General features: G+C 37.3%; 2 protein-coding genes across 2 annotated transcripts; one reads left to right on the forward strand and one right to left on the reverse strand.

The window, feature by feature from the left end:
- Positions 1–1186: 1186 nt before the first annotated feature.
- On the reverse strand, positions 1187–2479 carry LOC137829372 (uncharacterized). The gene has a single exon (XM_068636178.1). The coding sequence runs from the start codon at positions 2477–2479 to the stop codon at positions 1187–1189; it is 1293 nt and encodes a 430-aa protein (XP_068492279.1).
- A 6438-nt stretch (positions 2480–8917) lies between these two features.
- LOC137829721 (COMPASS-like H3K4 histone methylase component WDR5B) lies at positions 8918–12478 on the forward strand. The gene is made up of 2 exons (XM_068636607.1): positions 8918–9777; positions 11992–12478. The coding sequence occupies exons 1-2, from the start codon at positions 9115–9117 to the stop codon at positions 12280–12282; spliced, it is 954 nt and encodes a 317-aa protein (XP_068492708.1). The 5' UTR covers positions 8918–9114; the 3' UTR covers positions 12283–12478.
- The last annotated feature ends 550 nt before the right edge of the window (positions 12479–13028 follow it).

Raw genomic sequence — 13028 nt, forward strand, 5'->3', positions numbered from 1 at the left:
CGTTGGCCAGCCATGTCGTGTAACGGGCCTCCCTTATGAATCCAGCCGACAGGAGCTTTCCGGCCTCCTCCTTCGCCGCGAGTCGTTTTTCGTCGCCCAAGTCTCTCTTCTTTTGGGAGATCGGGCGGGCTTCCTTGAATATGGACAGTCAATGGGTGATGACATCCGGGCTGACTCCCGGCATGTCGGCCGGCGTCCATGCGAACATGTCGACATTCTTTTTTAGCGCGGCGTGCATGACCTCGGCCTCGGCCGCCGCCAAGGCTGTCCCTACAGCCGTGCTGTGCTCTTCGTCGAGGAGGGGGACTCTCCTCAGCTCCTCTCTTGCCTCTAGCCTGTCCTCGGTTGCCCGGGGATCAAGGTCTACTAGTGCCACGGTTGGCTGGGCCTCCGTCGGCCGGTCCTTCCTGGGGGAGCGGTCCTTTCGGGAGGACTTTCTCGCCCGAAGGGGAGAGGTGTCAGCCCTTAGAGGTTCTACCCGGAGGCTCTCGGCGTAGCACTCTCGTGCTTCTTTCTGGTCTACGTGGACTGTGAGAATGTCTCCTGTCTTTGAAGGGAATTTCATTGCGAGGTGGGGGGTTGATACTATGGCCATCAGCCGGTTGATGGATGGTCGGCCGAGGAGGATGTTGTAGGAGGTGTTAGCGTCGATGACCAGGTACCGGATTTTGATGGTCCTGGTGTTCTTCCCCTCTCCGAAGATGGTATACAAGTCGATATACCCCTTGGTACCCACTCTTTCGCCCGAGAATCCTACCACGTGGTCGTCGTATGACATCATCTCGGCCTCGGTCATTCTCATGGCCTTGAAAGTTTTCCAGTAGAGGATATCTACCGAACTTCCCTGGTCCACGAGGGTCTTCCTTATGGTGAATCGATCTATGTCGACTGCTATCACCATCGGGTCGTCCTGCTGACGGTAGTCCACGCCTTTAAAGTCTTCGTCCGTGAACGTGATAGGTGGCATCCTTGGTCGGAACGCCACGGCGTTTACCTGGTGTACCGCTCGGAGGTGTTTCTTCCGGGCGTTGTTTGTGCTTCCTCCCCCGGCGAATCCGCCGGCTATAGTGTTGATAACCTCTCGGTTACCTCTCCTATCGCCCTCCCTGGGGGGATCGTCCCTTCGAGGGGGGTCGGCCCTTGCGGGTTGACGGTCGCCTCTGTTATTTTGGTTTTCTCGACCGCGCTAGGGTGACCTCGTCCGCCTGGGTGGATCCGCCCGGCCGTGTGGGTCTCGGCCATTCCTGACGAAACGGCGGAGATGCCCAGCCTGGATGAGTTCCTCGATCTTATCCTTGAGGGCCTGACACTCGTCGGTCGAGTGTCCGGTGTTTTGGTGGTACCGACACTGCTTCCTTCGGTCGGCATTATTTGGGCTGGCCACCTTCCTTGGGGGAGGGATCAACTCGGCATTGAGGGCCTCGTCCAAGATCCTCCCTCTCTCAGCCGTCAACGGCGTGTGTCTCGAGAATCGAATTGGTCGGTCTCGATTCTCCCGTCGCCGGTCAGTTTTCTGTATCGGCCGCGCCTGGCGGTCCTTTTCTTCCTTCCTTTCTCCGCCGGCCTCGGCACGGGCCTGGTTACGAAACTCTCTTAGTTCCTCCAGCTGCATGTACTTAGCGGCTCTCTTTCTCAGCTCATCCAGGTTGTCGGCCGGTTGCATGCATAGGTTGTCGGCAAAGGGCCCTGGGCGCAGGGCCGTCAGCATGTGGTGCATGGCGACATCCGGACTCAGATTTCGGATGCTCATCGCCACTTTACTGAACCTATCCACGAAGGCTCTCAGCGACTCTCCCTTCTCCTGGCGGATGCCTACCAGGGCGATTGAGGTCAGATGATGCGGCCGGCTGGTCGCGAACTGTGTTTCGAACTTTGCGACGAGCGTGGCAAAGCTGTCGATGGAGTTGGGTGAGAGCTTGGTGAACCAGCTAAGGGCTGCACCCTTCAAGGATGTGGGGAACACTCGGCACAAGACGGCGTCGTTCGAGGTGTAGAGACTCATATGGGTGGTGTAGGCGTCCATATGCTCGTCCGGGTCGGTCGACCCGTCATATCGGTCTCGGTTGAAACCCTTCCACTTCTCAGGAAGTGGGACTTCGATGATGTTGTTCGTAAAGGGGTGACGGCGGTTCGGGTCGGCCGTCAGGGTCGTCCGGGTGGATCTGATTAGGCACGACTCGTCGCCCATTTCAGTCTCGCGGGGAGGGGGTCGGCCTCTCGTCCCCTCGGCCACATCCGGGTTGGGGGGAGAGGTGTAGGACTTGCCGACCACGTTCGTCGGTATGACAGAGGGTCCTCCCTCCCCCAGCTTCTTTCTCATATCTTCGTTCTCCCTGCGAAGAACTTGCAGCTCTTGCTCATTTTTCTGAGCGGCCTCCTCAGCCTTTCTTCGCATCTCGGCCATCTCCCTCTGGAGAGACAGCAACAACATTGTTTGGTCGGCTTCAGTCATTCTTTCCATGCTTCTTGTCGAAACCATCTACTTTTTTCCTTCAGCTAGTTTCCCTCGGCCCGACGGTGGGCGCCAATTGTTCCTGCTAGGGAGATGGGACCTAGAGAACTGTTGAAGTCTTCTTCTCCTTCCTTCGGTCGGGCAAGTGGCTGGGTGATGAACTGGGATCCTTCTTTTCCTTCTGCTTATCCTTCGGCACTCGGGACTCGGTCGTCGGGTGAACATCGGATGGTGGGGGTACCTGCGAAGGCACTCCGACGCTCAAGTCAGTAAAGCGGGTGGTTAGCTCTCAGGTAGGTGAACAGTAATAATGACATACCTTACTCCTTGAAATGCGTGCTATTTATATTATTCTAGTGGACCTACCTTGTTGGGCCCGTTTATCGAGGTGGATACCGCTTAGGGTTGCATTACCTAATTCTTGGTGATGGATTAGCTTCACTGATCTTGGTTTGAGCGTTAATTGTAATGGGGCTCGGCCATCGGTCAAATTCTCAGGGCGAGGATCGGCCATCGGCCAAACACCCGTGGCCTTCGGCCGTCTTAGTTGAGTCTTCAACGGTCTCGATCTCTCGGCCAAGTCCTCAAGGGGTCTCAGCCTTCGGTTACTCGGGCAGGTTGACTGGACATCGGGCAGCTAGGTGGGTCCCAGTCTCGCCCGATACCGGTACATGGCATAATAATAAAAAAAAATTGAAATCTTGAAAACAATCAATAACAGAAGCTAAGTAGACGCGAAAAGGGAGAAGAAAACACAAAGACCTTGCATTGGTGGGAACAAATGCTGTCACACCGTTTGTGTGTTTAATTAAAACAAAATCTGTTAAGCATATTCATCTAAAACAAAAAACACATGGATAGCTTTTGTGCAAGCCTTATTTAAATAAGTATATAAAAAATAATGGTTTTGCTAACCTATGTGCATCGATTTGAGCTTTTAAAATATTACTTTTAATGAATCAAATTAAAAAATAACAAATATTTAAATGATTTTTTTATTACAATTTGAACTGATATTTACATTTGGTAATGTTCATTCACATATATTCTACAAAAAATAATTACTTAAACTCTTCCTTTTAATTTAAGATGATTTTTGTTCTATTTTAGTAAAATTAGCTTTTTAATCTACTTAAAAAAATCAGTTATTCAGATCTCATTTAATATAATCATTATCTTTCTAAAAAATAATTCTTTTTTTTTCTTCTTTCTAAATTTACAGCTTCATTATTCATCCGACTGACAATTGTAGATCACATTTGGACTCCTGACAGTGAATAAATCAAAACTACTTGGTCAAAATTTTGATTAGAGTTAGAGTATCCCTTCTTTCTTTAGGAGTTTAAGCTCTTTGTAGGCACGTCTACTTCTAATCAATTACGGGAAGTTAGTTTTACTTTTCAATAGAACCACAAGTTAGATTATTTGAATCTGAAGGTGACGTGATCACAAATATCAAATTTTATTGCAGAATTTGTTGTTGAGTGAAATAGAATGGTTTGGTCACAATTGATTATGAAAGTATAAATAGTAGATTTTAATGATTTTGGTAATTTACATGTCGATTATGATATTGAAGAAGTTCTTGAATATGATTGAATTTTTTTCTCAACTGTTTGAAGTGCAAATAGTAATGAATGTTGGATTTTTGAATTTGAATTTGATTGAATTTTGTTTAGAAATTAGGAATGTATAGATGTATATGTTGACATACGAGGTTAATGAGAGTACTTGTCCAATTCTAAGTAAGGTGATATCATTTTTATCTTATTGATTTTATAAAATACAAATTGGAGTATTGATTTTTAGATGAAAGATTGAAAAGTATTCAATTTTATAAAGTTTCTTTTGATATTTTTCTCATGCGAGAATATAACAGGAAAATTTACCTTGTTCTTGAGTCCATTTTCGCTCAAGCGAGGGGATTCTTACTCAAGCGAAAATAGTACTTGAACTAGATATGTTTTTGTCCTCATTTTTACTTAAGTGAAACAATTTTTGCTCAAACAAAATTATTTTCACTTAAGCTAAAATAAACTTAAACTTTGAAATTTTATTTTGAAATACTGTTTGATAATTTTTTATTGTTTTACTTTTATTTTTCAATGAAGCTTGTTATATGTAGTTGAAACAATGTTATGTGATTCTTTTTTATATCTTTGGATTGTTTTAAAATAAAAAAATTTGTGTGATTAAATGGTGTAATGATGTGTGATGTTAAATATAAAATGTGATCAAGACATAATATTTTCAAGAAAATAATATCATGTTGAAATTGTTAAGATGTGTATACTAGAGACTCGTTAATCTATGAAATACTTTATGATACAAACCCCGTTGCAAACACCACTGCAACTTCTCCAGCTACATCCCCTCCACATCCTCGATGAGAATCATAAGAAGGCCAAGTTCGCATGACTTAGCCTAGTGGTGAGTAGTGAAAATTGAATTTCTCCAACGACGAATGCTCTAACTTGTTACTCAACATCGAGGAGTATGTCTCACTGAAGGTCATTTGCAGTTGTTGGAGATCTCACATTGATTAGATATTGAGACATTTCATTCTTTATAAGTGGATGCAAATCTCACCTCATTATCTGGTTTTATGAGGTTGAGTTAGGCTTAAAGTCTACTTCATAATATGGTATCAGAGCCATTTCGAGCCTATTCTAGTGAGTGTTTGTTGGGCTTATTAGGTCACCCGCTATCGGGTCGTTATCGGACCACTCATAAAATGTTGTCCCACGTGCGAGCTGTCACTCTTTGCGTGAGGGGTGTGTGTTGGAGATCCTACGTCGACTAAAGATTGGGACATTTCATTCTTTATAAGTGGGTGTAAACCTCACCTTATAAGTCAGTTTTATGAGGTTGATTTAGGCTTAAAGTCCACTTCTTAATATGGTGTTGGAGATCCCACATCGACTAGAGATTAAGACATTTCATTCTTTATAAGTGGGTGCAAACCTCACCATATAAGCTGGTTTTATGAGGTTGAGTTAGGCATAAAGTTCATTTCTTAATATGATATCAGAGTCATTTTCGAGCCTATTCTAGTGATTGTTTGTTGGACCTATTGTGTCACCTGCTATTGGGCTGTTATTTGACCACCCAAAATAAGTTGTCCCACGCACAACGCCGTTTAGAGGTAGGAATCGCAAGGAATAATTAACATTAGATATTACTTTCTAATCATTGAATGAGGCTAAGTGGAGATTGACAACTAGTTGACATATAAAGTCATATGAGTTTTTCATGGCACTGGTGATGAGGAAGCGATATGTTTGAAAAAAAAAGGTGGTGAATTCGCCTCATTTGTCATTATTGCAGTCGTTGAAGGCAAAAAAAGAGCAAGTAGTTATTGACGTTGAGTTGACTGAAATTGCATTTGCCAGATGAAAAACTCTATTTTACACATTTTTTTAATCACCATTTGATGGCAAAGATTTGTTATCTTAAGTCTTTTTGTTTTATTAAATTATAAAAGTTTAAATTGTATTATTGTAATTCTCTTAAAGATCATATCACAAGTATATATATTCACAAACACAAAATTATTGTAATTCCTAAGTATGTTGTTCAAGTGATATAATTTAAGTAAAAGTTTATTACATTTTTATTGTGAAGAAAAGTTATTAAGGCAAAAATGTTTTATTAATAACTTAAGTTTATTAAAGTGACAAATTTTAATAATTTTTTTGAAGGTAAAACTTACTTGTTGGTATATATATCACTTGTTTTAAATTAACGTATTCTTAATTTGTATTTGTACATTAATGTGTTTTTTTTAACAATGACTAGCAACGTAAATAAATAAAAAATCAACTCAGTATTAATTATATTATGTTATTTTTAACATAATAATTAAGTTAATACACATAAGTACTAATTGATCTTTAAAAAAAACATATATAAATTCATATTATCATTCTATAAACAATATTATCATTCTCTTAATTGAAATAATTGTGTTTTATTATAAACAATTAAATGCAACAAAATTTATTTATATAAAAAAACAATATAAAAAATAAAGGAATAATAAAAAAAGAAGTCTAAGAGAGAGAAGAAAGTTGAAGATACATGTATTTAAAGGAAGAAATCCTCTTTATTTTCATTTGGGGGTGGGGGATGTGTATTATTGTATTATAGTATGTCCATTAAGTCCTATTCATAAAGTTAGAGGATAACATGTAATGCTATTTTTGAAAATGAACTAAGTTCAACTTTTTGTTAATTTTTATTTTAATTGATATTCATGTATGGCACATTCCTTGTCTTTTAGCAACCTTCGTGTCACTCTTTTCCAAATGATTTTTTTTTTAATTTTCTTGTGTTGAAATAATTTCTTAAAAATAATTTATTGAAATCACTTATTTCATATGATTAAGATCCTATTTATAGAATTATATTATAACATGTAATACTTGTTTTAAAATGAACCAAGTTCTACTTCTCGTAGCATTTGCTTTAACTATCCATGCATGACGCATTCCTTACTCTTTCTCAAGATGATTTTTTTTTATTTTAAATTTTTTTCGATTTCCTTATGTTGGAATCATTTATTGAGAACAATTTATTGAAATCACTTATTTCATATTATTAGGATCGATTTTTATCATCAAAACATTTACTTCTTTAAAAATATCAAGACAATAGATTTTCTTAAATCATAAATAACATGACGATCTGTCTTAAATTTTATCAAATAATTTATATAAAATATCTCTACATATTTTTATACTTTAATATTACTAAAAAAATATCCCCCATCAATTTTTTGTTCTATAAGCACTTTTCATACTATAAGAGGTGGGATATAACAAAGTTAGGTTTGGAAGATAATTTATATCTGGTGTAAATGCTTAAATAATTTATTATTAAAAAAACACCCTTATATATATTATATTTTACAAAACCCACACATTTTGACAATATAAAAATTATAAATATAAACATATGTAATATATATAGGCATCAATTGAATAATTATATGCAAAAGAATATGGATATTTCACAGTACGATAAGATTAAAATTATAAATATATTATAAAAGTATTTAAATAATTATGTTAATCAATCAATTAAATAATATTTAATTACGATTACATATAGAAATAAAATAATTCCATAGTAAAACCCTTTTTTATATTATAGTAATTTTTTTTTACAAATTACTAATTAAATTAATTTCAATATTATCTATTAATTTATTTTTGTAAAATTTGAAATTATTTTTCTTATATGATTCTATGTTATTTTTAAATTTTATTTATTATATATTTTATGTTATGTGTTTCAATAAAACTTAATCATTATTTAACTACTTAGTACCGAAAAATATTGAAGAGTATAATAGGCAAATTCTGCTTCCACCATATCAATTCCATGCACCCAATCTTTATAGAAAATGACAAAATTATTTTTTTAAAAATGATAAAAATAACCTTAAATAAAAGAAGAATGTAGATAAAAATTACTTCTAAAACCTTCCAGAAATATTTCGAATTTATCAGAACATATTTTTGAATTTTCGAAACTTTTATCTGGAATGTATTTTTAATTTTGTGTTTTGAATTTTTTTAAAGAATGTATTTTTTTAATTTTTAATTATATTTATTATTCTAGATTTTAAATCTGGAATAAGAATAATTTTGAAAATTTTAAAAAAATGATAAGGTGCAAATTAAAATTGATATGGTGTGGGAAACAATTGCCAGTATAATATCCACTTTCCATAGTTGGGCCCAAAGTATATAAACCTAAAAAGCTATAAATACAAAGTCTCAGTAAATACTTATTCACTACTTTCTTATTGACTTAGTTACTCTGATGTATCTATGTTTTTACCATTCTGTCCTCATAATCAAAGCTAACATCATTTGAGAACCCTTTAACAAAGAATTCAACTAAGAAATCACCTCAAGGGATTCCACCTCACATCTCCTAAAAACAGTAAACAAAAACATGTATCCTTTTATATGATATTAGTAATTCTTATACACCTTTCAAAATCTTTCGAAGTATGGATGAGTTTTTCTCGAATTTCTGTTTTTGTTATTCGGTCGACCAACTGGATGAGGAGTTAGTAATTATATCCAATCTTCAGTAAATCGATTTTTTAGGGACGAGAGAGACTCCACTTGCGACACTCCTATAAATATAGTATATGTGGTAAAATATATTCTAAAGATGTAAGTTGAGATATTGCCTGTGGTTTGATTTTTTACTCTGGTTCCTCCAAACATCAATGTGTCATATTATGATAATTTTACATCATCTGAATACCAAATAATATAATCAAAACATTTATATAATATAATAAAAAAATTAAATAAATAAATTAGAACATTTATAAGATATAATCTGAATAGCGTGATATAATAAAAAAATATTTATAATATTAATCAGAAATATTACATCAGTATTTATAATAAAATCAGAAATACTGCGTTAATCATTCATACTCTCAGTTAGTATAGAGATCCGGGACTTAATTCCTAATATTTATCTATCGGTACAGTAATAAATTTAATTATCTAAAAAATATTTCTGCACTGAATTCAGTTCTTTCCAACTGTTTTTCTCAATTCCCAACATTCTCTGTTTGGTTGGACAGCAATATTCGAGAACAAGATTGCTTTCGGAATTCAGAAAGTTTCTGAATGGCGACGAGTGCGAACAGCGGAGGTGGCGGCAACCAAACCTACAAACCGTACCGTCACCTGAAAACCCTAAGAGGCCACGAAAACGCCATATCGTGTGTGAAGTATTCGAACGACGGAACGCTATTAGCCTCGGCTTCCCTCGACAAAACCCTAATCGTTTGGTCCTCCGCCACCTACACCCTCCTTCACCACCTCGTCGGCCACTCCGAGGGCATCTCCGACCTGGCCTGGTCCTCGGACTCTCACTATATCTGCTCCGCCTCCGACGACTGTACCCTCCGCATCTGGGACGCCACCGGCGGCGATTGCGTGAAGATCCTCCGCGGCCACTCTGATGCGGTCTTCTGCGTGAACTTCAATCCCCAATCAAGCTACATCGTGTCCGGATCCTTCGACGAGAGCATTAGGGTTTGGGATGTGAAGACCGGCAAATGCGTTCAAATCATCAACGGCCACTCTATGCCCGTCACTTCTGTCCACTACAACCGCGAGGGCACCCTCATCCTCTCCGCCAGCCACGACGGCTCTTGCAAAGTTTGGGACACCAAAACCTTTGCTCCATTGAAGACCCTCATCGACGATAAGGTCCCTGCTGTCTCCTTCGCCAAATTCTCCCCCAATGGCAAGTTCATCCTGGTCGCTACTCTCAATGACACCCTCGTGAGTTTTCATTTTTTTCTCATTTTTTCTTCTTCGTATTGGTTTTATATGAGTATTTTTTTTATGTAAAGCTATTACTATTACTATTGCTATTGCTATTACTATCAACCAAATAGCTAAAGCAAGGACATATAAAAAACATGATTTTTTTCTTCTTAACGTAACCTCTCAAAACCACCATGTTGGAGGAAATGATCTTAATCAATCTTTCGGCTGCTAGACTTGTACAAACTCTTTAGAAAAAGAGTGATTTTAGTCTCCATCTTATCAAGTAAACCGCTCCTTCGAGGAACATAACTCTTCCGAAAATGCTTTATCGTAGTATTTACTGGACTATTAGTCTAGTAGAAGGCCAGAAATGCAGCAGAGATTGCAAAAAGGAAGGAGTAAGCTGATTTAATAGAAAAGATCATGGAACTCTCTTCCTTTCAAACGCATTCATCACACATCACACGCTAGCATAAACTCGGAGAGCTTACCAAAGTAGATAACTTAGTCTAGTCTCTTCCTCTCAAACAAATATATTCTATCTCCAAATGCATTTCCAGAGCCACACCCCATTATCAATCCACTGGTCGAGCTGATTCTTAGCTTTCTTATCACTGCAGAAGAAAAACCATGACCGAGCAGCTGAAGAATATTAAAACACTATCTGACAAACATATGTCCCTCTAGTGGACAAACATATATATCCCTCCGGCAAATGGAAGTTGCTATTTTAAGCCTCGTATATTCAAAGGCCTTTTATCCCAAAGGACCAAATTTATGAGACAATGATTTATACTAAGTAGCATCTGGATCGCCACCTACACTTAGCCATAAGACCCAAATTAAATAATTGCTGATTTTAATTCGAACCATTACCCAGATTAGCTATAATATTGTTTGTTTGTTCTGAATGAAATTTATCTTTCTATTATTATCTTTATCAACTGCAACAAGAAGTATTGAGATGAAGTAAAGTATCGATCATTTGTGCTGCTGGCATTGTGTAGATATATAGGCTGGAAACTTGACATATATTATCTCCTGAGACTGGGTTGATGAAGAAGTTACTTCTGTTCATGCTCTGTATCATTTAAGATAAGGGGTTCTGCATGAGAAACAGTTAGAAATCGTGGTGAATTATCCATTGAAAGTCGTGACGGGTAAGGTAGTTAAAATCGAGATTATCAATGGTATTGTAAGGTACTCACTAGATTGTAAGTGGAATCGTAATATAGATAGTAGATCCTACATAAATATGAGATATGCACTAATAAAATAGAATAAACAATTTAAAAAAAAAAATTCATAGTGTCACTTTAAAATACTTAATCACACTTGAGCTCATCATACAAACCTTAAGAAAGAAAACATGTCAACCAAGTCATAACTCATGAGTCACAACAAAACAACCTAAATACCTAATTGCTTAAGTGTAAGTAGCCTAAACAAAATACCAAATTATAAAATCCCAACTACTAAGTCCAAGAGCACCTAGATGGCTAAAGCCTAATCAGTAAACATCAACATAAATCTTTCAAATTAAAACCAAAACTCAAAGAATTATCTTTAACTATATCTTCTTAATGAAGCACATTAATAAGAACATCCTCCTCCGAGTGGTGGGACGACAAAAACATCATCCTAGGCTTGACCTTCAACCAAGTGTACATCATCTTCATTTGAATTTGGAGCATCATTAAAACCTACATTTTCATTGTCTTCAACATTTTCCATAACCTACTGATTATTGGATGGAATATCATCTAAGTTCAAACTCCTCAAGCAATTTTCTTTTGCCTTTCCTTCCTTAGCCAATACTGAATTAATCATATGACATAAACAACATCATTCCTAGTCTCTTGTTTTAAATGATTTATTTTCTTGGTGTGGACCTAATAAATACAAAGGCAAACATAATATATGTAACAATGCAACACTAAAACACTTTGATTCAAATGTTTTCATGATCTTCATTGATGATGATCCCACCAATCTGCTCTGTTGTGATCTTGCGTGGGTACTAAATTGGACATGGTGGCAAAATCGTGGAATTGTGCGATACCATGATCTTCCTTGCAATTTTGACTACATTGCTGATGGGAGTATATTGGAACCTATGTTCCCTGGAGACATTTAACATTCCTTTAGTTAAATTTGCATGTTAGTTTAGCATATTGGTGGTCTTTTTTTATAGTTTCCCTGACAAAGCAGTTTTTCTGGATGCAGAAGCTTTGGAACTACGGGAGTGGGAAGTTCTTAAAAATTTATTCTGGGCATGTGAATAGAGTATACTGCATAACTTCTACATTTTCTGTGACTAATGGGAGATATATTGTTAGCGGTTCTGAAGATTGCTGCGTTTATTTATGGGATCTTCAGCAGAAAAATATGATTCAAAGACTTGAAGGCCATACAGATACTGTAATATCTGTTACTTGTCACCCCACAGAGAACAAAATTGCTTCCGCTGGTCTCGCTCTTGATGCAACTGTGAGGGTTTGGGCACAGGAATCCTGAATAATATTGAAATTGTTGGGGGGTTTTATCTTTTTTCTAGATTTTAACTACATGCCTATGCATGTTTGATTATAAGACACTATTACTACTCATATACGGTGATCTCTTGTCGGCACTATTCTGACTATTTTTTGTAAATAGAATTTTCATCACTCGATTGTAAACTCATTACATCTCTACACATCTTAGATTGTTACATGTCGTCTAATGTGTGTGGTGTGAAGTGTGAGGCTTGTGTGTTAACTGTCTAAATTTCTCCACTATATTATTCTTTTGTACTGTTTGTGCCCCGACAGGCAAAATTTTCTCAGATTTTAAAGACTTGAAAATTAGAATTTTCTAAAATGTAATGCTACTTGCACAGTGTACAGCTCTATTTTTTTTTCCTATAGCTATAGTCGTGTAAATACAACAAATATTATCCATCTGTAAGTTTCAACCATATATGTTATTTGGATGAATGAAGCCATCTATTTTCCAAATGCAAATATGAATATTGTAAGTCTTGAAAGAATGTTATTTGAGATTGACACATTATTCGTGTTTCCCAAAACTAAGAATAATGAGATGTCAGATATATTGCCCAAAATCACCTGTGTTCTCCATGGGGATTGCTATTTGGAACCTATGAGTAGGCTTCACCGTACGTAAATTCAATTCAAATGCAGTAAAGACTATAAAAGGAAGCGAAATAATTGTTTTAAAATTTGTCAGCATCTACAGAGGTTATTGCAGAGCGTGATGAA

Source organism: Phaseolus vulgaris, chromosome 7 (assembly GCF_000499845.2).
Source record: "Phaseolus vulgaris cultivar G19833 chromosome 7, P. vulgaris v2.0, whole genome shotgun sequence".
NCBI lineage: Eukaryota > Viridiplantae > Streptophyta > Magnoliopsida > Fabales > Fabaceae > Phaseolus > Phaseolus vulgaris.